This window comes from Telmatherina bonti (genome assembly GCF_933228915.1).
Source record: "Telmatherina bonti genome assembly, chromosome: 16".
Taxonomy (NCBI): domain Eukaryota; kingdom Metazoa; phylum Chordata; class Actinopteri; order Atheriniformes; family Telmatherinidae; genus Telmatherina; species Telmatherina bonti.
The window spans coordinates 7,838,401-7,864,453 of NC_136614.1; the positions used below are offsets into that span (position 1 = coordinate 7,838,401).

Sequence of the window (26,053 nt, forward strand, 5' to 3'; positions counted from 1 at the left end):
TTGTGAAGAGCTGTTTTATCCATTTAATGTGAGCCAGGTGTGTTGGAGCAGGGATACATGGAAAACCTGCTGGAAGGCAGTGCTCAAGGACGCCGTTGGGTTTAGAGGACGAAACCTCATGGCTGAGTCAAACTGTACCAAGTCCAAGCAGTTCTACAAACCACCTCCTAGAACATTTCAGCGCGTCTGATTGGCCGACTTCCCTAGTTAAACAACAACGTAAAAGTTTCTTCCGTCAGGCTGCGGTGAGACTGGGCGACTTAGAACCCAGTCAGCCCGTAACACACAGGAAGCTGGCGGCCTGAGGTCTGCACACGGCAGACTGAAGGCTTCACAACCCACCGGAAGAGCTGATAACTTCGGCACTTCTGGGGCAGAGGAGGTGCAAGCTGATGAAGAAATCACAGAGCTGTTGCTGTTTGAAAGTCTTATCGTCCAGATCATGTGGTCCCAGTTTGGTTTTTCACTGCCTGGACGATGAAGACGTCTCCACTTGGAATTAACTGCGAAGTCGGAGACTCCTGCTGGATGATTACATTGCAGATCATCAGCGTCAAGCAGAGCAAGCATCTCAGGAGGTGCAGAAACCCCTGAAACTGTCCAGCAGCATTAAAAACCAGAAAGGAAGGTGGGGAACCATTGTCTTCCAGTAAGGACTCAATGGTGATCTCCACTGTGCCTCGCACTGTCATCAAACTGATCAGAAACTCACCAAACGAGACGTCAAAATATTATTTCCATAAGATGACGTAGAAGAGCAGGTTGTCGTGGAAAAGGTAGTCTGGTCTGGACCATGACCACACTGGTTGTCCTATCCAAGGACCGCTGGAAAGACCAGAACCACAGCAAAGACTGTGGAAAGACCAGAACCACTGCAAAGACTGTGGAAAGACCAGAACCACTGCAAAGACTGTGGAAAGACCAGAACCACTGCAAAGACTGTGGAAAGACCAGAACCACTGCAAAGACTGTGGAAAGACCAGAACTACTGCAAAGACTGCTGGAAAGACCAGAACCCCTGGAAGGACTGCTGGAAAGACCAAAACCACTGCCAAGACTTTGGAAAGACCAGAACCCCTGGAAGGACTGCTGGAAAGACCAGAACCCCTGGAAGGACTGCTGGAAAGACCAAAACCACTGCCAAGACTTTGGAAAGACCAGAACCCCCTGGAAGGACTGCTGGAAAGACCAGAACCACTGCAAAAACTTTGGAAAGACCAAAACCACTGCAAGGACCGCTGGAAAGACCAGAACTACTGCAAGGACCGCTGGAAAGACCAGAACCACTGCAAAGACCGCTGGAAAGACCATGAAACACTGCAAGTACCGCTGGAAAGACCAGAACCACTGCAAAGACTGTGGAAAGTCCAGAACTACTGCAAGGACCGCTGCAAAGACCAGAACCACTGCAAAGACGGTGGAAAGACCAGAACCACTGCAAGGACCGCTGGAAAGACCAGAACCACTGCAAAGACTGTGGAAAAACCAGAACCCCTGCAAGGACCGCTGGAAAGACCAGAACTAATTCAGGGACTGCTGGAAAGACCAGAACCACTGCAAAGACTGTGGAAAGACCAGAACCACTGCAAAGACTGTGGAAAGACCAGAACCACAGCAAAGACTGTGGAAAGACCAGAACTAATTCAGGGACTGCTGGAAAGACCAGAACCACTGCAAAGACTGTGGAAAGACCAGAACCACTGCAAAGACTGTGGAAAGACCAGAACCACAGCAAAGACTGTGGAAAGACCAGAACCACTACAAGCACCGCTGGAAAGACCAGAACAACTGCAAAGACTGTGGAAAGACCAGAACCACTGCAAAGACTGCTGGAAAGACCAGAACCCCTGGAAGGACTGCTGGAAAGACCAAAACCACTGCCAAGACTTTGGAAAGACCAGAACCCCTGGAAGGACTGCTGGAAAGACCAGAACCACTGCAAAAACTTTGGAAAGACCAAAACCACTGCAAGGACCGCTGGAAAGACCAGAACTACTGCAAGGACCGCTGGAAAGACCAGAACCACTGCAAAGACCGCTGGAAAGACCATGAAACACTGCAAGGACCGCTGGAAAGACCAGAACCACTGCAAAGACTGTGGAAAAACCAGAACCCCTGCAAGGACCGCTGGAAAGACCAGAACTAATTCAGGGACTGCTGGAAAGACCAGAACCACTGCAAAGACTGTGGAAAAACCAGAACCACTGCAAAGACCGTGGAAAGACCAGAACCACTGCAAAGACTGTGGAAAGACCAGAACCACTGCAAAGACCGTGGAAAGACCAGAACTAATTCAGGGACTGCTGGAAAGACCAGAACCACTGCAAAGACAGTGGAAAGACCAGAACCACTGCAAAGACCGTGGAAAGACCAGAACTAATTCAGGGACTGCTGGAAAGACCAGAACCACTGCAAAGACCGTGGAAAGACCAGAACTAATTCAGGGACTGCTGGAAAGACCAGAACCACTGCAAAGACTGTGGAAAGACCAGAACCACTGCAAAGACTGTGGAAAGACCAGAACCACTGCAAAGACCGTGGAAAGACCAGAACTAATTCAGGGACTGCTGGAAAGACCAGAACCACTGCAAAGACTGTGGAAAAACCAGAACCACTGCAAAGACCGTGGAAAGACCAGAACTAATTCAGGGACTGCTGGAAAGACCAGAACCACTGCAAAGACAGTGGAAAGACCAGAACCACTGCAAAGACCGTGGAAAGACCAGAACTAATTCAGGGACTGCTGGAAAGACCAGAACCACTGCAAAGACCGTGGAAAGACCAGAACTAATTCAGGGACTGCTGGAAAGACCAGAACCACTGCAAAGACCGTGGAAAGACCAGAACTAATTCAGGGACTGCTGGAAAGACCAGAACCACTGCAAAGACCGTGGAAAGACCAGAACTAATTCAGGGACTGCTGGAAAGACCAGAACCACTGCAAAGACCGTGGAAAGACCAGAACTAATTCAGGGACTGCTGGAAAGACCAGAACCACTGCAAAGACCGTGGAAAGACCAGAACTAATTCAGGGACTGCTGGAAAGACCAGAACCACTGCAAAGACCGTGGAAAGACCAGAACTAATTCAGGGACTGCTGGAAAGACCAGAACCACTGCAAAGACTGTGGAAAGACCAGAACTACTGCAAAGACTGTGATGTCATGACAGATTTGTGCAATGGGGCAACTAAATCAGGTGTCCTCTCCAGTACGATATGCAAAGTCTGTGTCCACAAGCGTTCATTTTTTGCCCCCAAGCAGGAGAAAGAACACGTTAAAGTGAATTTATTCATTTAAAAAACAACGTAAGTCTGTCCTGCGATGAGTAAACCAAGATAAAGTGAAAAGCCAGTTTGTTCCAGATGGAAAGCACAATGTCACATGCACAGCTGTAAAATAATGATCAAACCATCTAAAATAAGTCTAAAATAAGGAAATGATTATAAATTTTTTTGTAATAGATGAAAGAACAGAGATATAAAACTGAGTTAGAAGGTAAGTTTTCAGCTCTGCGGTGAAGTGTCCAGGGACCACAGCAGGGCGGCTGATGTAGCCGCCCGCTAGTGGCACGGACCAATCAGTACACTGCCGTGGTCCGAGGCAGGGACCAGTGGTTTAGTCGCCTCCCAGTGGGATGGACCACTCTTTCCACGGTGGTCTTTGGATCATCTATGTAGTCGCTGCTCTGACCAGACTACCGCCTCTCATCTGCAGGTGGTGGTCCGGATCTTACACCACCGGGCCAAGAATTCTGGTTCTGCTGGATGTGTTTGTTCACAACACGGGATCCATGTGGAAAATCTAATGATCAGGAAATGATTGATATTCTGGAGTTATTCTGTCAAACGTTCATTTAAACTGATTAAAACCAGAAAACAGAAGAAGCAGAGATTATTGAGGAATGTTTTAAATAAAAATCAGTTTGTTTTGTAAAAAACTTCAGTAATAACTGAGAACAGACAGAAAATCCACCAGAGATGAGTTGACTGGGTGTAAAACAGCATCAGGGCAGTGAGGATGAAGAGGAAGGAAGATTTCATCGTCTTTGCTTCATAACGTCATGAAAAGGTCAACGGCCACCATCTACCAGGTCTGAATAGAAAACCTGGACCAGGTACGAGCCAGGTGTTGGGTGGGGGGTGTCGGGTGGGGGGGGGGGGGGGGGGGGGGGCGGTGGACACACGGCTGTCAACACAAATCCAACCTCAGCTGTCCGTCTTCCCTCAGGAAGCTGCGGCGAGACTACCCGTCTAAGATCCTGATGAACCTCAGCACGTCCTTGTTGTTCCTCAACATGGTGTTTCTGCTGGACGGCTGGCTGGCCAGCGTGGTCAGCAGCGAGGGGCTGTGCCTGTCCGCCGCCGTCCTCCTGCACTACTTCCTGCTCACCTCCTTCACCTGGATGGGGCTGGAGTCCGTCCACATGTACATCGCTCTGGTCAAAGTCTTCAACACCTACATCCGCAGATACATCCTGAAGTTCTGCATCGTGGGATGGGGTGAGTGGCGCCCGCCGCGGCGTGAAGCTTTATCTTCTTCCGTTGCATCGTCCAGGGCTCAAGGTTTTCTTTCTTTTACATATTAGTGTCATACTCTGCTTTACTGTTGCTCCAGTCTTTTGTTTTCTGTCTTGATGGTTCTGGGTTACGGTTAGGGCTCCTATACGCATGGCCTTTATTTCAAGTGGCCCTCTGGTGGAGGAAATCTGCATTCCAGCTGAGGATTTATTGCTCCACCTGCAGCATCAGCAGCACAATAAAGACCCATTTATGCTTCCTCACGTACATAAATTGATCGGTCCATTTCATACGTCTCCGTCCCAACACTTGCATGCGTCTTTCATGTTGCCATGGATGTAAAGTCCATTCATCCACTAGAGGGCGGTGCCGAGTTCAGTTGCAGTTATGAAAGTTTACAACAGTGTTTTCTTTTAGCTGTTGTCAACTTCTTCTTTTTCAGGTGCTTTTATTTGGTGGTTTCTGCATTGTCCTCTTCCTGTTCCTCCTCTTCTTCTCTGGTTCGTTCCTTTCGCTGGTTGTGTGTTTGTTATACAGCTCAGCACTGCCCCCCCATGGTTTCTGATGGTATCGCTCCATTTTCTGTGTCAAGTGACGGAAAGCTAAGCCCCTCGAAAACAGACCAAATAAAACACAAAACCGATGCAGAACATGTGCCAAACTGTCCGTCCGTATGCGTATCTGTCATCTAGGCTGCACAATCGCGTAGTGGTTAGGCCTCATTTCAAGGTCAGTGGTTCGAATCCCAGCTGGGGAGAGTTTATTTCTATTCTATTAAACAGTTTGCCTGTTCTTTCCAGGCACTCCAGCTTCCCCACAAAACATGCATGTTGGGTTAATTGGTCACTTCTAATATAGAATAGAATAGAATAGAATAGAATCTGCATTGAGCATAAATGGACCTTAACCGTGGATAGTTGGCCATGTGGAGATGAAGTAACTGGAGTGTATTTAGAGGTGTTTATTGGCAGTAATCTGGCGATACGATATGTGTCACAATACGATATACTGCGATATGTCAGGATAGAACAAGCGAGACAACATATTTCTTTAAACACTGTAAACTGCTGCTAGACATCATGAATAAAAACAGACATTTCACTGCAGAATAAATAAAAACGCTGATCTTTTTGGACAAGATCAATAAAGAAATGAAAATCTGCCTCATCAGTAAAGATCCGTTGTTTGATAAAAAAAAAAAAAAGATACAATGCTTTGGAATGTCAACATAATATTATCTCACAGAATATTGCAATATTTCGATGTATCAATATTTCTTTCCACTGTTTCGTGGTTCTGTGGGGATTTCAGTTCCCGATGATCCAACACACCTCCTGGTGGCTCAGAACTTTCTACAGAAGTGATATCAGACATACAGCCGGTGGTTAGAAGATTATTTTAATATTTATGTGAATATTTGTTGCCCCTTTGTCAGAGAATTAAACAGCTGATTTAGCTGTCGGGTCGGAGGCTTTATAGGGGCGAGGGTCGTGTAGAAACATTAAACTGTCAAAAAAAGAATAAAATCCAAATTCAGGTTTGGTCTTTTAGGATGAATCTGGACTTTCTTTGATTGTTGATGCTGGAACGTTGATCCGGGCGTCTTCCTTTTTGGATTTAAATGATTAAAAGAAGAATTACCAAGACTAAGCAGAGAGGACACAGCAGGTCCTCCATGGTGTCTCCAGGGTTACGGGACGGTTAAATCCTGCATGGTGATGAAGGAATCAGTGAGGTTGGGAGGAACCAGCAGCCGAGCCATTTACCTTGGGGGTGTACTTTGTTTCAGGTCTCCCCGCGGTGCTTGTCGGGATCGTCGTCACAGTCAACAAAAATTATTACGGCGTCCTGGAGGACGACAAAGACGAGTCGGCCAAGATGTAAGTAACCACAGAAGCTCGACATCGCTCCCGTCGTCGGATAATCCGGTCTGGTGGGTCGGGAGCAAGAAGTCTTTATGTCACCACATAGATTGTGTGTGTGTGTGTGTGTGTGTGTGTGTTCCTCATCAGGTGTTGGATCAGAGAAAAGAGCGTCTTCTACACCACCTGCGTGGGTTACTTCTGCCTGGTGTTTCTGCTCAACGTCGCCATGTTCGTGGTGGTGATGATGCAGATCTGCGGCCGCAACGGCAAACGCAGCAACCGCACGCTGCGAGAGGAGGTTTGTCCCCATCGTCCCACGGCCTGCCGACTCGGCCTGGAGACTCGGCCTGCCGACTCTGCCTGGCGACTCGGCCTGGCGACTCGGCCTGGAGACTCGGCCTGGACACTCGACCTGGCGACTCGGCCTGGACACTCGGCCTGGCGACTCGGCCTGGCGACTCGGCCTGGCGACTCGGCCTGGCGACTCGCCCTGGCGACTCGGCCTGGCGACTCGGCCTGGCGACTCGCCCTGGCGACTCGGCCTGGCGACTCGGCCTGGCGACTCGGCCTGGCGACTTGCCCTGGCGACTCGGCCTGGCGACTCGCCCTGGCGACTCGGCCTGGCGACTCGGCCTGGACACTCGGCCTGGCGACTCGGCCTGGCGACTCGCCCTGGCGACTCGGCCTGGCGACTCGCCCTGGCGACTCGGCCTGGCGACTCGGCCTGGAGACTTGCCCTGGCGACTCGGCCTGGCGACTCGGCCTGGCGACTCGGCCTGGACACTCGGCCTGGCGACTCGGCCTGGCGACTCGGCCTGGAGACTCGCCCTGGCGACTCGGCCTGGCGACTCGGCCTGGCGACTCGGCCTGGCGACTCGGCCTGGACACTCGGCCTGGACACTCGGCCTGGCGACTCGGCCTGGCGACTCGGCCTGGCGACTCGGCCTGGCGACTCGGCCTGGCGACTCGGCCTGGACACTCGGCCTGGACACTCGGCCTGGCGACTCGGCCTGGCGACTCGGCCTGGCGACTCGGCCTGGACACTCGCCCTGGCGACTCGGCCTGGCGACTCGGCCTGGCGACTCGGCCTGGAGACTTGCCCTGGCGACTCGGCCTGGCGACTCGGCCTGGACACTCGGCCTGGACACTCGGCCTGGCGACTCGGCCTGGCGACTCGGCCTGGAGACTCGCCCTGGCGACTCGGCCTGGCGACTCGGCCTGGACACTCGGCCTGGACACTCGGCCTGGCGACTCGGCCTGGCGACTCGGCCTGGCGACTCGGCCTGCCGACTCGGCCTGGACACTCGGCCTGGCGACTCGGCCTGGCGACTCGGCCTGGCGACTCGGCCTGGACACTCGGCCTGCCGACTCGGCCTGGCGACTCGGCCTGCCGACTCGGCCTGCCGACTCGGCCTGGACACTCGGCCTGGAGACTCGGCCTGCCGACTCGGCCTGCCGACTCGGCCTGGACACTCGGCCTGGAGACTCGGCCTGCCGACTCGGGCTGCCGACTCGGCCTGGCGACTCGGCCTGCCGACTCGGCCTGGAGACTCGGCCTGGCGACTCGGCCTGCCGACTCGGCCTGCCGACTCGGGTGCCTCCAGTCTGGAAATACATACACTCATCAATAGAAATAAAACAGCTTAGAACATATAAACACCGAGCCAATCCCGACCCTCTGCTCCATCTCCCTGACCCCCCCGCTCCCCCCACCCCACCCATCACCATTTGTCCACCATCTGAATATTATTATCATTGGAGATAACAAACCCGAGATCTCGAAGAATTTCCAAAATAAGTTTATTTCTGAAGCTAAACTTCAGAAATAAACTAAAGCTGTCTTCCTAATTCAGCGGCATCGCTGAGCGATTGAAATACTCCAGGAAGGCCTTCCAGGACCCTCAAAGCGTCTTTAATCTTCTCACGTTTCAGAAAACAAATTGTTAGGAATCCAACTAGGAAAGTTGGGTGGTGTGTCCCTCTTCCCGCAGAGGACGATATTCGGGGAATAACGGCATCATTTTACCGTTTACGCTCTGAAACTCAGGAAGGAATCTGAAAATTGTTCGTATAGGACTGGAGGTGATTTTTCAAAAACATTCTGCATTAAAACTGATCCAGATTAGGAGAAAACGTGTGAATATAATCAGCTGTTTGGTGTTTTCGACTGTCAGACTGGTCTTTGCCAGTCCGCCATCGGTCTGGTGTAACGTCAGTCCGACTCTGAGTTGCATGAAGCTCTGCCGGGTACAAGCAGATTATGATATTTTCATTTCTTGTTTGGTGATGAGATGTGAAAGTGTGTCCTGTTTTGCTGCAGGTGCTGCGAAACCTGCGGAGCGTGGTCAGCCTCACCTTCCTGCTCGGCATGACGTGGGGCTTCGCTCTGTTCGCCTGGGGTCCCGTCTACCTGGCCTTCACCTACATGTTTACCGTCTTCAACTCTCTACAAGGTGCAGTAACTTAATCGTTCCCTAAATACAGGAGATTCTACGTCTCCAGGATGTTTGCTGCCGCCTGGAATTCCTCGTTTTTCAGTCAGATTTAGTAAAAACTTGCTAAAAAAAGCTGCTTTCTTTCAAAACATCCTCAAATATATTGAAAATAATTAAAAGTTCAAACTCTGATATTTCTGCACACTGGAACTTCATCAAGTCGTCTCGTCGTGATTAAATGCTGCCTTGCGATTGGCTGTTTAGATATTTGCAGCTCCGGTTCTCAAGGGCCGCAGGGTTGTGAGTGTTGTGAGTTTCCCTGCTGCAACACACACCAGCTTGACAAGTCTGCTGGCTGTAGAGCTGAGTCAGGTGCGTTGCAGCAGGGAAGCATCTGCAGGACTGTGGCCCTCGGAGTTGCACACCTCTGAATAAACTCTACATGTTGTGTCTGGATTGTAGACCTCCTGGACGGATAGAAACGCTGGAAAAGCTCCGTAGACCAGCTGGAGGGTCACATGTTGGGTGTTTAATGGAATGAAAAGGGTTAACTCTGAGTTTTAAGGGTTAATTAACCTTCATCAGTTGCTTCTCTCCCCAGGTCTCTTCATCTTCATCTTCCACTGCGCTCTGAAGGAGAACGTGCAGAAGCAGTGGAGGAGATATCTGTGCTGCGGCCCCTACAGGCTGTCGGACAACTCGGGTACGTCTCAGTGCGTCTCCGCGGCCCTCCTCCTCCTCCTCCTCCTCCTCCTCCTCCTCTCAGATCCGTCTGCTGGGCTCCCACCAGATTCCCACGGCGGCTGGAAAAAAACTCACTTTATTAAAATCTAAAACCGAACTTACCTGAGCTTAGCGGCTAATAAAAGAAGATAAAAGCTGCTTGTCTGAGAAGGAGCAAGACGTCCTGGAGCTTCCCTCCGTCTGACGACGTTGTCATGCTCCACATCAGGCGGCTTCCTTTCTGCAGCTTCCATCCCAAACGATCCGCGTTGGGTTTGTCTGAATGCCTCAGAAATGTGGAATCTCTCTCTGATACCAGGATGATGGTGAGAGGAAAGACATTTCACGCTCATGCACGAATGAAAGTAAAAGACGAAACGTGTGTTTGAGCAGCAGGAATTCGGACAGTAGACGTGACATTTACTTGGTTTTATTTGTTTTCATGGAAATCTCATTTAAGGGTTTTTTCAAAAAAACATTTGATCAGCAGCCAGTGTAGCTAGTCTATTCCTAAACCAACCAGCCAATCAGGATCCAGAGTAGCGGCGCAGCTGAATGCTTCCTTTAAACAGGTTTTATTGACTTTTTTTCAATAAAAATGCTGAAATGTAAGACACTTTCAGCATCCTCCTGTACAGGAAGTAACTGACTAGCTGCTGGAGCTACTAACCAGCTCAGATCATTATTATTATTATTATTAATCTGTAGGGTTATTTTGACAGAAATGACCACAATACCTTGTGCTCTGGACTGGTTTGGCTCCCTCTGGTGGCCAAAAGGGTCAACACACAAAAACTATAAAATCATCACACACATCAATAATTTTTAGGAGTGGGATTTGATGAAAAAGAATTTATCTATTTAATTGCAGATTTTTTAATTAATTAATTGTGATTAAACGCATTTTCATCTCATAAAAATATTTTCCCCAAAACAGCAATTTTTTTCAGAATTTAAATGTATTTTAATGGAATATTGTCAAGTCAGAATATTGTCAAGTCAGGCTCTATTAATGTCTGGAAAAATGCATTAAATCTACAAGTTTAATGCATTTAATGCAATCAAGTCGTTTTGACTTTTAAAATGTTTCCTTCCATCCTCTTTATAAAAACAGAGTCTGGTCATGCAGGAGATCCCTTCCTGCTCTTCCTGCAGCTTGAAGCTGGATGCTGCGACACAGTGGAGCTTGCTCCTGCTGATGGTTGGCAGTAAACTAAACGTTGTTCATATTATCCACCAAAGGTCTCAAATATCACCAGACAAAGTCATTAGACTTGTTGATAGTCGCTTTCGTTACATAAACTCAACAGAGGGGTCTGAAAAATGACTAAAAGTAGCTAAATATAGCACAAAGCTAAGCTAGCACAGCAGGTGTCCCAAGGTCGAATCGCTGACCAGAAAATTATTCTGCTATTAAATGTGTTCATTTTTATCTAAATAATTTATTGTAATGAACGTGTTAAAGTCCCACCCCTCATATTTTTTCCTGCCTTTTTAAATAAATCATTTAAACAACTTCTTTCCTGCTCAGAAATACCCAAATATTCAACGGTTTTTAGGATTTGTTCCCCAAGGTTCCATCCTGGAGCCTCGACATGTTTCTGCTGGCCCAGAACCCCCCCAGCAGTTACCACAGCTATGCAGATGACACGCAGGTTTACATGATAGTGTCACCAGGAGTCCGAGGCCCGGCAGAGGCTCTTCAGGGAAACAAAAACAAAACTAAGGTCTTTGGAGCCAAAGAGGAACAATAAAAAGTCACCATAGAGTTTCATGCTGCGCCGCTAAAAACCACCAAAAGGTCCAGAAATCTCCACAGCTCTGCCTCAACAACCGCAGCTCATTCAGACCTCTGCAGATCCAGTCCTCACTAAGACCAGGGAAGTAGACCACATCAGTCCAGCTCTGAGGGTTTTACCGAAGACAGACTTTAAAGTCCTGTTGTTGGTCTACAAGATCTGAATGGTTCTGGATGGTTCTCTTGACTCACGGAAGTCCTTCAGATAATTTATGAAATAAAGTGTAAATAAATAATGAGATGATGACTTTATAGCTGCTTTTGTGTTTTGACACTCTTGGCAACGAGGGTCACCAGACGGCTAAATTCTTCGACAGAAAAGAAAAGATATTTCACAGAGAAACATACTGGAAAACTTCATGTCATCAGTTGAGAAAAATGGAGGAAAGTGTCACGTCCAACAGTGAACAGAGTTAAATTTCACCCCGCTGGTTCCCCGTCGTGCTTTTATGATTTATCCTCGTTTATAGAATTAGTTTGCTTCATTTGAAGGTTTAAAGTCAAACCTGCGAAGGAACAGAAGCAGATTTACCTCCAACAGAAACGAAACCAACAAACCAACGGCTGATCTCTTTGTGTCTCTGCTGCAGACTGGAGCAAGACAGCCACGAACAACACCAAGAAGGTGAGCTCCGAAAACCTGGCCAAGTCCCTGTCCTCCAGCTCCTTTGGCTCCAGCACCGCCAACTGGACCTCCAAGGCGAAAGCTACGCTCACGCCTTTCGCCAAGCGGAACCGAAACCCAGGTGAGACACGAGCCCGAACTGTCTGGTTGTTTCCATCTGCGCTTTCTGGATCAGCTGATGCGGAATAATCCAGTTTAGAGACAGATTCAGACGACTGGAAGAGAAAACCAGCCGACTTTGGCTGAGACCAGTTCGATGGGGGCTCTCAGAGAGCCGTCTCGTGTGGTTTCACTGGTTTCACTTCAAGGCTGGAAACATAAAAAGATCAACACACCTTTCTTCAGGTACAAGCCAGGCACAGAAAAAGAGGTTTCCAGTCCGTCAGCACGAGGCCGAAAGCCCTCATAACCTTCGGTGTTCGTGGGAACCAAACTGCCGGCAGGAATGATTCATTAATGTGGAAACTTTCAAACGGATCATGTGACTACTGTTCATTCCTCGGCACGCGCATCAGAAAAGACTAAATCCCTCTAAAATGTCCACACTCAGCTGTGAAATTGAGGATTTTTCAGTTTCTAATCCTGAAAAGGTCTGTCAGAGAGGATTTAGTGGAAAAACACAAAGTCCAGCGCGGTGCTGGTATGTTGAGCCAGACCGTCTGGTGCCCTCTGCTTCGTCTTCGTGCTAATCTCCAGCAGGATCCATGAGATCCAGCACCATGCTTTCTGATTAACTGGTTTACATGCACTGGTTTTCCACATGGCTCTGTTGGCGTGTGAATCTGCAGGTTTTGTCAGGTCTTCTGTTCCCATGTTCATGTCTGTGCCTCTGTGTCCGCCGTGTAGAAAGCTCTTCCCAGCAGTGACAGGACGACCAGCAGAGGTAAAGTGGAAGCTGATTGAAAACCTGCTTCTCGTTTTGTGTGATCGGCTCTGTTTCCCAAAATGCTTCTCTACAAAACCAATCTGGAAGTTCAAATATCAGGATAAAAGTCTGATTCGATGGACAAGTTTGAAGCCAACGATGTCTTGCAGGCGTTTTGGGAAAGCAGCTGCTGTGATTGGCTGGTCAGTGTGATGTCATGCACGCCTTCTTGTTTCCAGCCTGAGATTTGCTGAGCGGGACAAACTCCACTTTTAGCCGCTTAAACCAAACAAAAACCTTGAGACTCCACCCGCTCAGAGCGTCCCAGGGTGTAGAAACAAGCGCATCCTGCCAGACTGCATCCAAGCTAACACGTGTGGTGTGTTTGATGACTTCTGAGCTGTTTTTGGTTTTGTATGCGAGCGCAGTAACAGGCTAACGCCGAGGTTCACATCCCAGTCAGTAACTGATCATTTAAAATGAAGACCAAATGTTGAAGATGTCAAACACGGTTTATTCTAAATATTACAGGAAGTAATCACCGCCACGGGGAGGAAATTCCTTTCTCAGCTGCTAATCACACACATCCTCTGCTCTCCAAACAGTTTCTAAACTTTGTTTTAATAATTGCTGGCAGGAGTCTTGCGACCATTAAGCAAACTAATGAGATTAATCTCTGCAGCAACACAAACAGACTTCAGCCGGCAGAACCGATGTTTCCCTCAACGTCGTCTGAGATGTTTCCCTGTTTCTCATTAGATCTGAATCGTTCTTGGCTCCGTCGCAGCCAATCACAGCCGAGTCGTCCAACCCAGACAGAGAAAATTAGCCGACGCCAACGTCCATAAATTACTCCTCAACCTGAAAAGCTCTGTGCGTGCAGATCTCCTCCAAGTCTCTCATTTCCACCACGTTGGGATGTCCAGCTGATGTTCTGGTGGATGTTCTGTCCTACATCCGTCTCATATGGATCCACTATCAGATTCCAGATCCACTGATGATGATTCCACCGTGTCTCTGCTATGTTGTTGTGTTTGTTGCATGTTTGTCCTCCTGCAGTCATGAAATGTTGTTCCTGTTCTGGATGGTTGTATCCAGAACGTTGTTCCTGTTCTGGATGGCAGTATCCAGAACGTTGTTTAGTATCCAGAACGTTGTTCCTGTTCTGGATGGTTGTATCCAGAACGTTGTTCCTGTTCTGGATGGCAGTATCCAGAACGTTGTTTAGTATCCAGAACGTTGTTCCTGTTCTGGATGGTTGTATCCAGAACGTTGTTCCTGTTCTGGATGGCAGTATCCAGAACGTTGTTTAGTATCCAGAAAGTTGTTCCTGTTCTGGATGGTTGTATCCAGAAAGTTGTTCCTGTTCTGGATGGCAGTATCCAGAACGTTGTTTAGTATTCAGAATGTTGTTCTTGTTCTGGATGGCAGTATCCAGAACGTTGTTCCTGTTCTGGATGGTTGTATCTAGAAAGTTATTCCTGTTCTGGATGGTAGTATCCAGAACGTTGTTCCTCTTCTGGATGGTAGTATCCAGAACGTTGTTCCTGTTCTGGATGGTTGTATCCAGAAAGTTATTCCTGTTCTGGATGGTAGTATCCAGAACGTTGTTCCTGTTCTGGATGGTAGTATCCAGAAAGTTGTTCCTGTTCTGGATGGTAGTATCCAGAAAGTTGTTCCTGTTCTGGATGGTAGTATCCAGAAAGTTGTTCCTGTTCTGGATGGCAGTATCCAGAACGTTGTTTAGTATCCAGAATGTTGTTCTTGTTCTGGATGGTAGTATCCAGAACGTTGTTCCTGTTCTGGATGGTAGTATCCAGAACGTTGTTCCTGTTCTGGATGGTTGTATCCAGAAAGTTGTTCCTGTTCTGGATGGTAGTATCCAGAAAGTTGTTCCTGTTCTGGATGGTAGTATCCAGAATGTTGTTCTTGTTCTGGATGGTAGTATCCAGAACGTTGTTCCTGTTCTGGATGGTAGTATCCAGAACGTTGTTCCTGTTCTGGATGGTTGTATCCAGAAAGTTGTTCCTGTTCTGGATGGTAGTATCCAGAATGTTGTTCTTGTTCTGGATGGTAGTATCCAGAACGTTGTTCCTGTTCTGGATGGTAGTATCCAGAACGTTGTTCCTGTTCTGGATGGTTGTATCCAGAAAGTTGTTCCTGTTCTGGATGGTTGTATCCAGAAAGTTGTTCCTGTTCTGGATGGTAGTATCCAGAAAGTTGTTCCTGTTCTGGATGGTAGTATCCAGAAAGTTGTTCCTGTTCTGGATGGTTGTATCCAGAAAGTTGTTCCTGTTCTGGATGGTAGTATCCAGAACGTTGTTCCTGTTCTGGATGGTAGTATCTAGAAAGTTGTTCCTGTTCTGGATGGTAGTATCTAGAAAGTTGTTCCTGTTCTGGATGGTAGTATCCAGGATACTGCTGGGATCCACATCTATCTTTGATGCCCTGTAAAACCTGTTGGAACTTCATCCTGGATTTTCTCACCATTTATTGTGCAGCTATATACTCTCACAAAAGGAACCTGGTGTAGACCCAGGGAATCCACAGCACGGAGACTTCAGGCAGAGAACACATGCATGAAGCTTTGACTTCCACTCAATCAAATGTCTCCAGCAGCTCGTTGTGGAAATTCTGCTTGAAGCATTAATTTGACTTGGATGTGTTGAAGCAGGACAACATCTAAAATCTGCAGGACTGCTGCCCTCGAGAACCGGCGTTTAGACCCCTGCTGTAAAGATGAAACTTGCAAATGGTCTGAATCTTCATAAACCAGCAGGATAAAGTTGTTTTTGGTGGATTATGTGACAAATTTCATGGCAAAATGGTAAAAATTGTCTTTAGTCGCAGAGGTGGTACTAAATATGGATTTCTAAGATGTCACCTGTAATAAGCGTGTTTCTGGACATCAAATAATAAAAATATTCTACGTCGGGCTTGAAAGATATCGATAGCGTTTCAGACAGAAGGGGAAGAGAAAGGCGCAACATTAAGACTCCAAAAGTTTTCCATGTCGCAGCCTGAAAAGGAAGAATTCATTTCTGTGTCGGCGCCGGCCTCCGAAGCTAATCATGGGTGTTTCAGTCAGTGATTTGGTTCGCAACGGAGGTGTACCGACATGCTGCAACACGCCACGCTGCAACACGCCACGCTGCAACACGCCAAGCTACAACATGCTAAGCTGCAACATGCTAAGCTACAACATGCCACGCTGCAACACGCCATGACATGCTGCAACACAACACGCTACAACATGACGTGCTGCAACACGCCACGACACGCTGCAACACGCCATGACATTCTGCAACACGATACGCTACAACACGACGTGCTGCAACACGACACGCTACAACACGGCGTGCTGCAACACGACACGCTACAACACGACGTGCTGCAACACGACACGCTACAACACGACGTGCTGCAACACGCCACAACACGCTGCAACACGCCATGACATGCTGCAACACGACACGCTACGACACGACACGCTGCAACACGCCACGTCACGCTGCAACACGCCATGCTGCAACACGCCACGACACGCTGCAACACGCTACACTGCAACACACCACGCTGCAGCACGTCACGACACACTACAACACGACACGCTACAACACGACACGCTGCAACACGCCATGCTGCAACACGCCACGACACGCTGCAGCACGTCACGACACACTACAACACGACACGCTACAACACGACACGCTACAACACGAGGTGCTGCAACACGACACGCTACAACACGCCACGCTGCAACACGCCACGACATGCTGCAACACGACACGCTACAACACGCCACGCTGCAACACGCCACAACATGATGCAACACGACACGCTACAACACGCCACGCTGCAACACGCCACAACATGATGCAACACGACACGCTACAACACGACACGCTGCAACACGCCACAACATGATGCAACACGACACGCTACAACACGACACGCTGCAACACGCCACAACATGATGCAACACGACACGCTACAACACGACACGCTGCAACACGCCACAGCTCGCTGCAGCATGACACAACACGCCACAACATGCCATTACACGCTGCAATGCTGCGACGCGACACAACACGAATTTCAAAATAAAAGCCAATGTGCATATTTGCAGTGGCTGAACTATCAGACCGCAGGTCAGTCGGTTTGTCCTGCATGTGGAGAATCCGGCGGTCTCGGTTCGGGGACTGCTGAGAGAAACCCTGGGAAGAACTGCAACGCCTCTAAGAGCTGCTGCGTCTTCCAGGTGGCTGAAGCACAGCAGTTCGCCGTTTCACCAGCAGTAAGCAGCCACAGCAGAACTCTGCAGGCAACTCCTCAGCCTACAAGGCCAGAGGACCCCTAAGCACCCGGATCATAATGACCCAACAGATCCTTTTCACAGGGACAGCAGCAGGAAGGAGAAGGTACAAACCGAGGTCACAGCAGTTTTACCTGCTTATTAACAAATAAATCCCGACTTTTTAATTCTGTCAGGTTAGCGGTCTGCTAACAGCAATAATAGATACCTAATAAAAAAGAACGTGTGATTTCAGGATCTCGCGGATCCAGTTACACCAACTTACGCTTTCGAGTCGATGTATCGCAGAGGTCAGAATGAAACGACACAAACACGGTGGAAATAAGCCGTTAAAGCATTCGCTCTGTGTGATTCCTGCCAGAGAAGCAGGAATAATTAAGTGTGAGCACAGCTGGACGCGAAGTGCGAACACATGATGTCATGATGTCATCCATCTTTATCTCATTTTCTGAGGGTTTCATGTGAAAGAGCAGATCCTGAAGCCACAGGAGAAGTCATCTATCAATGACAAATTTCACAGCGGGTGTTTTCTTCCCAGAGCCAAAGAGCATTTTCCAAACACGTTTTCTTTTACTGGCCGCTTGTAGAAGTGAGAGAAGAGACTCTTCTGCTCGATCCTTCTGCTCCTGCAGCTGCAGAGGGTTTTATTCATTTTGTGTTGTGAATTTGACAGCTCAGGAAACGGCAGCGCTCGCGGCCGAGTTGGCCAGAATGTCTGAGCAGTGAAGGAACACATCCTGATCTTAACGTTCCAGATAAAAACACATTTCTGACTTTTTGTACCCGAAGAAATGTAGAAGTGACGAAAAACTTTCAAGCTTCAGGATAGTTAGAAGCTCTGGTGTCCGCATCAGGATCTGAGGGTTCCTTAAGGAACCCTGGTCCACGGGTAGTAGGGCTGTTCTGGATCAGTGTGAACAGTTATTTGTACTTTGGCACTTAAAAACCAAGGACCTTGGTTCACTTTCAGATAAATCCAGGTGTGGTTGTCCTGCAGTGTCAAAGGAAACAGATCATCCTGTGAACTAAAGACAGGAAGTGTCTTTGGTTCACAGGATGATCTCAAAGCAACGTCCAAGACGGCTCGCTAAGTTTGAAACCTACTTGTTGTTCCAATGTTTACTTGCAGTGAATGAGCTGATTTTGGTCCTGGGCAATCAATGAGTAAGTTTTTTTTCCTTCTTTCCAATTGGTCATTAGTTTGGAAATGTCGCCCCCTAGTGACCAGCTGTTGTAAGTGCATTATGATGTCCAGTCAGTTTGGTCCACCGTGTGAAAACAAACCAAACCAAATGAGGAGCAAAATTTTCCAGAATTTCCAGCTCAGTTGAGTTGATTCTCCCAAACCGTCCGGATGTGAATGTTCCCCAACTCAGTCCGCTTGGAACTGGTCCACAAGTCCAAAGTCATTAGATGTGTTAGGTATGTTGTCATGACAGAGGAGTTCTCAGAGGTTCTCCAAGGTCAGGGCTAGCGGATCGGTGAATGATGGATGGAGGGTCATGTGGCCTTTTTGCTTGATGGAACAGACCCTTTGTTGGGTTCTGGACCATCTTCGCTGTGAGAGATGACGATGGTCTGACTTAGATGCAGGTTCGGTCTCCCTCTGAGGCACGGAGAGATGGTTTAAATGTGTATGTTATGATAAAACAACAAAATACTGCAGTTTTATGGACTGAACAGGCATGCCAGCTCCTTTTTCATGTCATCATGAACTCTGGAAAACCAAATCAACAGCCGGTATGCCGGGCCATGAAGAAGAAACCTAACCCCGGCTACCTCCATCCTGAGGGGTTTGCTCCTGAATCGAATCCCTCAACGTTCAACAAAAGTGCTGATTGTGTGAGAATATCTACCTGTGCAGTTGCGGGTTGGTGCATATTTGTGGTAAAAGCAAGACATGTTGCTGTTTTAAGTTCACAAAGATTTTACTGCCAACATTTCTCTGCTGCACTCAGTGTGGTTTAACAACCCAAACCACTTATGGAAACGCTTGTGTTCATTGGTGGCTGATAAAGATGTCACTGCTGGAAAACTCCCATGTCCCGGGTGCTGTGAGCTGCCCATAATGATGGACTTCACACTTGAATGCCCTTTTGATTGAGTAGATTGGTCCAATTAAAGTCAAAAGATGTAAAACACCAAATAGTTGCCTGGAATACGTAGCTGTTTGTTAGCCACAAGCCGCGTGGAAGGAATTAAAGTGTAAATATAGTTGACAGTGTTCCTTGCCAGGAAGCTCATTTCAGTGTTTCAAAAGTTTTAATGTTTCAGTTCAGTTTTGGAAAAAACAACTACTTCTGCCTGCCTAGAAATATAAAGTTGTCTCTGGGTTTCAGAATGCAGCTCTGCCTCTTTCACAACCTCTGAAACGAACGAAGAGAAGTCATGAGCGGCGGAGGGAGCGTGGCCAAACATTCGTCTGGCTGCTTGTGGGAAAACATGTGCTTTCTACATTGTCACAGTGACAGTCAACAGATTCCTCTCATTGCAGATGATTTTGGGGAAACTGTTCATGAATGATCTGCAGCTGAGCTTCATTGTAAATCTTGATTTTTTTTTCTTTGCTTTATCGTTTTGGTGTGAGGTCTGCAGGCTGCTGCAATCACCACAGCAATTAAAAGTTAGGATTTACACCCCTGCTCCGGTTGTGATGGCTTTCTGAGCTGCAGGTAGGAATACTTTGGTGTGATTGGATTCACATGTCACTCTGCACGTCTCGCTGCACAATCCCAACACAACTCATTTGTCATAACACACTCAGCTTTGCCAGATAGATAAACTTGTGGTTGGCATTTGGGTGTAAGAACTTAGTCATTTGTGTTTTCTGAGTCTTTTTGTCGTTACTTCAGTCAAAAGACTTAATTACCAGGAATTTAAACCGACAATGCTTTAATCCCAGCAACTACGGGGATAGGGCTTATAATCTTTTATGGAATGTAATTTTTAATGGATTTACAGTAAATTTAGGACTAATCTTCATGATGAATAAAGAAAATCAAACTCTAAAACATTCTAAATGTACATTTATGGTTCTTTACATGCATTAATGGGACGTTTGTGTTAAACGTTGTCACTGCCCACAAAGTCTTGACATTGGCTTGGTTGTTGAGTGGTGATTCCACTAGGGGGCAGTGTGGAGTTCCTACACCAGTTTCAGACAGAAACAACATGATGAGGAGATGGTGATGATATAGATTGTCAGGAAGAGACATGAAAAGAGATGGTGAAGTAGACGGTATGGTCATTAATTACCTGCACAACACTTCCTACACAGTTTCCAGTGGAACTGCACCATTTTGCAATGTCAGGGCTTGCTGATGGCTTTCTGAAAACCAAACTATTCTTATTGATCGACTCTTTTGACGCACAGGAACAGAAAATTTAACCTCATCCTTGATGACAGATCAATCATCATGTTCCTGAGAATGATTTGAGACACCCAACAGAGGACACTCAGCATCTGGACCACTAGATGAAAACTGCGGCTCGACTATCGCCCGTCTCTTTCCAGGGAAGTTGTGAGCTGCAGTTCTCCCTGTAGCTGAAAGATGTTATCCTGGTTCTCCAGTCCAGAAACACTGTCCTAGATTTCCACACAGAGTAGTCAACCAAGACAAGGAGGAGCAAGACCAAAGTACTAAGGAAGAACTTCACCTAAACCTCAGAGCCCTGCCCCTTCTAGATCTTTCAGCGATGAACTTACCCACAATACAGAATACCCCTGAGACACCCTGAGCTCTGCTTCCAGGATGAGCAGCCCGTTGGTTAAGTTCCTGCAGCAGCCTGCTGGGGTAAGCAGCACTCCATTCCCACTCTGTTGGTGAGGATCCGCTTCCACCTCCTGACATATCTAACAGTTCGTTAGAACTTCTTGAAGATCTACAGTCATCCTCCAAGGCCTCATCAAGTCTACAGAGTCTGTTGAATCCTTCTCAGCCATCAACATCCCTCCAGCTGGCAGCTGGTTGGCAGTGAAGTGACTCTTCTGACCCAGCCAGGATTAATAGTCCAATTACACATAAATTCAGTCATTGACTTGTGAGCTTTTGGTGACAAGTGAGCATTGTGTTTGTTTGAGGTAAAACTGTGACTAATACAGAGGATCAGCAACGAAACACCACTAAGGATGGGACCAACAAGACTTACTGACCAGTCCATGAGAAAAATACTGGACTGGCTCGTTTTTATTCTGAAATATTTCCTTGTCTGCACTGAACTACAGACACTTCCGACTTTTTGGCCCAATCTTGTCAGGATTCTTGCACCAACCAGGTGACAGTACCAGGTCTGCGTTGTACTGGTAAAGAACAGTACTGGTAGAGCATTACTCGCTCATTTTCCTCGACACATAAAGAGGTTTTAGAAAGGCTTTAATGTTTATTCTAGTTGTGATTTTCACACCTGAGTAAAATGAGATTGAGTCGGAACCTTCCAAAAGAAGAGGTTCGTAGAACAGGCCCAGGAAAGAGACTGCTGGTCTGGAACCAGTTTTCTTTGAGTAATTTTTAAAAGCTCTTCAAACACAAAGATGTTTCATTCTGTCATCTTTGTAAATGAAGCCAAGACATTTGCATACAATAATATTTTCAGTTGAACATGGGCTGTTTTTGGTTTAAGACAGCGATCCGTCTGTCTTTTTAGATTTTTTGTCATGTGTTTACATCTGTGTTAAAACGGTTGGATGCTGATTTGTGTTACATCTACCTCTGACTTTGTAAACATTAGTTTTTTTTAGATAAACACTGAGATGAATAACAGACCTTTGTAGCTGCCACATGAGCTTTATTAAAACTGTGTTTGCAACACAGCTCCAGAAACAAATGTATTTCTAACTTTAGAGGACATGAACTCTTCCAAATGGTTGATCACTCATGTTTTATTGATGACCCCTGTGTTATTCCTGAACGTATGCGTGCATATTATTCTGCAACCAATCGTAATCCATCTCTTTGTTTCACTGCTCATTTAGCTCATATCTGAGTCTGGCTGGAAAACCCTGTCATTATGCACAGTAGCAGTCCTTACAAAGGAAAACCGATCCAAAATAAACCAACAGGTAATTCTCTGAGTCAAATGCAGAAATATGGTTTAAAAAATGGCATAATACGTCAACTTTCTATGAAGTTTCCAACATTATGATTCTCTTCATTCATCACCACCATTCATCATTTCTCTCATGCTTCATATGACTGGTGACTCGTGTGCTCAAAGTAGATGTCGAGATTTCATCCTTTTTTTACTTTCATGCTCCTTTACGTACGTAAATGTGGACATTCATTTCAGACGTTGTCATACGGCACCACTCTCGTACTTCCATGCGTCTTTTAAGTTGCCTTGGATGTAAAGTCATTTCATCCACTAGTGGGCAGTGTTGAGTTTAGAGTTCACTTCCTGTCCTTTCCGGTCGGGTCCAGCAGCATAAACTCTGTAATACAAGCTATTATCCAAAACAAATTGAAAAATAAAATAAGAATCAAGAAATACAAGGGGATCATTACATCTACAAAAGTTCCCCTTGGCAAAATAAATTTGCTCAGCAGAACACAGCATCCAGAACATCAGTCTGCTTGCTTAAATGCTGGACAAGACAAAAAAAAAAAAAAAAGTTCACTTCCACGCCATCAAACTGCTTGGTAGCAGTAATGCGCCGCTATAAGGTTGTTTATGATTGTCCAAAGAAATAGCAAAGGTAGAAGAATAAAACTACAAAGTTTTCAGCTGTCCTCAACTGTGTCTTCTTCGGGTGCTTTTTATTTGGGGGATCCTACATCATCTTCTAATGGTTCTTCTTCTTCTCTGTTCCGTTTGCTGGTTGGGTGTCAACTATACAACTCAATACTGTCTTCGCGTTTTCCAGTGGATTTTCTCCATATCTAAGCTCCTTGAAAACAGCCTACATTATTCGACGCAGGAAAAGGATGAGACTGTCCGTCTGTGTCGCCGTCTTGGGTCTTTTTATGTTTTGACAAACAGATGGTGATCAGATCTCATCCAACCACAGGAGGATTGTTAGTTCATGTTCTGTGCATTCAGTCAGCACATACACATCAACTCAATATTTCATACATTTGTTCCTTAAAGAGACTTTGCCGAAGTTTGTCCGTTGGTCCCCAAACAACAGCCATCTAACTCTAACATACATCTTCCATCCTTCCTCCACTCTGAGATCTCTCCACACAGTAAAGGTCAGTCTTATCTTGATGGTTGCTCTGTCTTGTTCTCTTTCTTTTCCCGTCTTCCTTCAATAATGTCTACTTTCATTTCTACGATGAACCGGCTACATTGTGCATTCTAAAGAGCCAACATTCTTGATGTCCATCTGCATATGTGAGATGTGCGACCGTAAAGTTAAATACTGGCTGAAAGTGATGATCTGGGATGGGAAGTGCAATCCCTCTTCGTTGCCCAGGATGTTCCTGGGTGAAGTGGTGAGGGTGTAGGTCAGCGGACCATCATCCACAAAAACCCAAATCCAATGCCTCCATTCGACCAGATTGTGTTTTGTCTTTTGTAATGTCAGCAGCTTTGTTTTCAGACAGTTTTGGAGGTTTTTAAGGCAACAAGTCTTGTTTCTATCAGCTGGTTTTGGTGAGGTGTGGTCAGAAAAAGAATTAAGTGAGGTCTTACCTAAGTCAGAGATTGTATGTCATGTTTGTTCTTCAGAAGCAGAAACATCTGATCAGTCATGAGGTTTCTCCATCACAGCTGATAGACAGGTGCTGTTTGGGGCCAATTTCCATCCCACATTTAGGTGCAGCAGCTCTTTGAACACCACATCAGGTTCCTGCTTGAGCAGCTTGTCTCTGGTGAATGATCTGATCCAGACGTGATCCCGCAGGTGATCATGACAGGAAATGATTTGCCGCCTGAAGGCTGATGTAGAGGATCAAACTACAAACCTGAGTTGTAGACTGTACAGCTGTAGCTGCTGTCGGCCATGATGCAGCTTTAATCTGTTGAAATGAAACGCGAAGGTCCTTAACCCTTTGAAGCCCGACCCAAAGGAAAACTGGGAAAAATTCTGTTTGTTTTTGTTGTTGTTTTATCTGAAGACTTTGTTCAAGCCTTACATATAAATATTTGTATGTATATATGTATGTACATATGTCCATCCATCCATCCATCTTCTGCTGCTTATCCGGGGTCGGGTCGCGGGGGCAGCAGCCTAAGCAGGGAAGCCCAGACTTCCCTCTCCCCAGCCACATTTGCCAACTCTGCAGGGGGGGGATCCCGAGGCGTTCCCAGGCCAGCCGAGAGATATAATCCCTCCAGCGTGTCCTGGGTCTTCCCCGGGGTCTCCTCCCAGAGGGACGTGCCTGGAACACCTCACCAGGGAGGTCCAGGAGGCATCCTGACCAGATGCCCGAGCCACCTCAACTGGCTCCTCTCAATGCGGAGGAGCAGCGGCTCTACTCTGATCTCCTCCCGGATGACCGAGCTCCTCACCCTATCTCTAAGGTTGAGCCCGGCCACCCTGCGGAGGAAACTCATTTCAGCCGCCTGTATACGAGATCTCGTTCTTTCGGTCACGACCCACAGCTCATGACCATAGGTGAGGGTAGGAACGTAGATCGACTGGTAAATCGAGAGCTTTGCCTTCTGGCTCAGCTCCTTCTTCACCACGACAGACCGGCGCAGAGTCCGCATTACTGCAGACGCCGCACCGATCCGTCTGTCCATCTCGCGCTCCATCCTTCCCTCACTCGTGAACAAGACCCCGAGATATTTAAACTCCTCCACTTGAAGCAGGACCTCACCCCCGACCCGGAGACGGCAATCCACCCTATTCGGCTTAGGACCATGGTCTCAGATTTGGAGGTGCTGATTCTCATCCCGGCCGCTTCACACTCAGCCGCGAATCGCTCAAGTGAGAGCTGGAGATCACGACCAGATGAAGCCAACAGGACCACGTCATCCGCAAAAAGCAGGGACACAATCCTGAGGCCACCAAGTCGGATCCCCTCAACACCTCGGCTGCGCCTAGAAATTCTGTCCATATAAGTTATGAACAGAATCGGTGATAAAGGGCAGCCTTGGCGGAGTCCAACCCTCACCGGAAACGAATCCGACTTACTACCGGCAATGCGGACCAAGCTCTGACACCTGTCGTACAGGGACCGGACAGCCCTTACAAGGGGGTCCGGTACCCCATACTCCCGGAGTACCCCCCACAGGATCCCCCGGGGGACACGGTCGAATGCCTTCTCCAGGTCCACAAAGCACATGTAGACTGGTTGGGCAAACTCCCATGCCCCCTCCAGGACCCCAAAGAGGGTATAGAGCTGGTCCACTGTTCCGCGACCAGGACGAAACCACACTGCTCCTCCTCAATCCGGGATTCGACTATCCGGCGGACCCTCCTCTCCAGGACCCCTGAATAGACCTTACCAGGGAGGCTGAGGAGTGTGATTCCCCTGTAATTGGAACACACCCTCCGGTCCCCCTTCTTAAAAAGGGGGACCACCACCCCAGTCTGCCAATCCAGCGGTACTGCCCCTGATGTCCACGCGATGCTGCAGAGGCGTGTCAGCCAGGACAGCCCCACAGCATCCAGAGCCTTAAGGAACTCCGGGCTGATCTCATCCACCCCCGGGGCCTTGCCGCCAAGGAGCTTTTTGACCACCTCAGCGACTTCAGCCCCAGAGATAGGAGAGTCCACCCCTGAGTCCGCCAGCTCTGCTTCCTCATCGGAAGACGTGTTGGTAGGATTGAGGAGGTCTTCGAAGTATTCCTTCCACCGACCCACTACGTCCCGAGTTGAGGTCAGCAGCTCCCCACCTCCACTGTACACAGTATTGATGGAGCACTGCTTCCCCCTCCTGAGCCGCCGGATGGTGGACCAGAATCTCCTCGAAGCCGTCCGGAAGTCTTTCTCCATGGTCTCGCCGAACTCCTCCCATGCCCGA

The 26,053-nt window shown here is 47.7% G+C and overlaps 1 protein-coding gene across 4 annotated transcripts in view; it reads left to right on the plus strand.

Annotated features, from left to right (window-relative positions):
* The window catches only part of adgrg6 (adhesion G protein-coupled receptor G6), a 136,519-nt gene that overhangs the window by 76,092 nt on the left and 34,374 nt on the right, over positions 1-26,053 (plus strand). For 3 of the 4 annotated variants that reach the window (XR_013771611.1, XM_079255006.1, XM_079255008.1), the window contains 6 exons: positions 4,229-4,500; positions 6,308-6,398; positions 6,531-6,681; positions 8,704-8,836; positions 9,420-9,521; positions 11,930-12,085. Coding sequence is in view for 3 of the 4 variants with exons in the window: in XM_079255006.1 (XP_079111132.1) it covers positions 4,229-4,500; positions 6,308-6,398; positions 6,531-6,681; positions 8,704-8,836; positions 9,420-9,521; positions 11,930-12,085 (905 nt within the window). In the remaining variant the exon portion in view is untranslated. Of the gene's footprint in view, positions 1-4,228; positions 4,501-6,307; positions 6,399-6,530; positions 6,682-8,703; positions 8,837-9,419; positions 9,522-11,929; positions 12,086-12,810; positions 12,848-26,053 lie in introns of all 4 variants that reach the window. The other variant, XM_079255007.1, reaches the window with a different exon arrangement.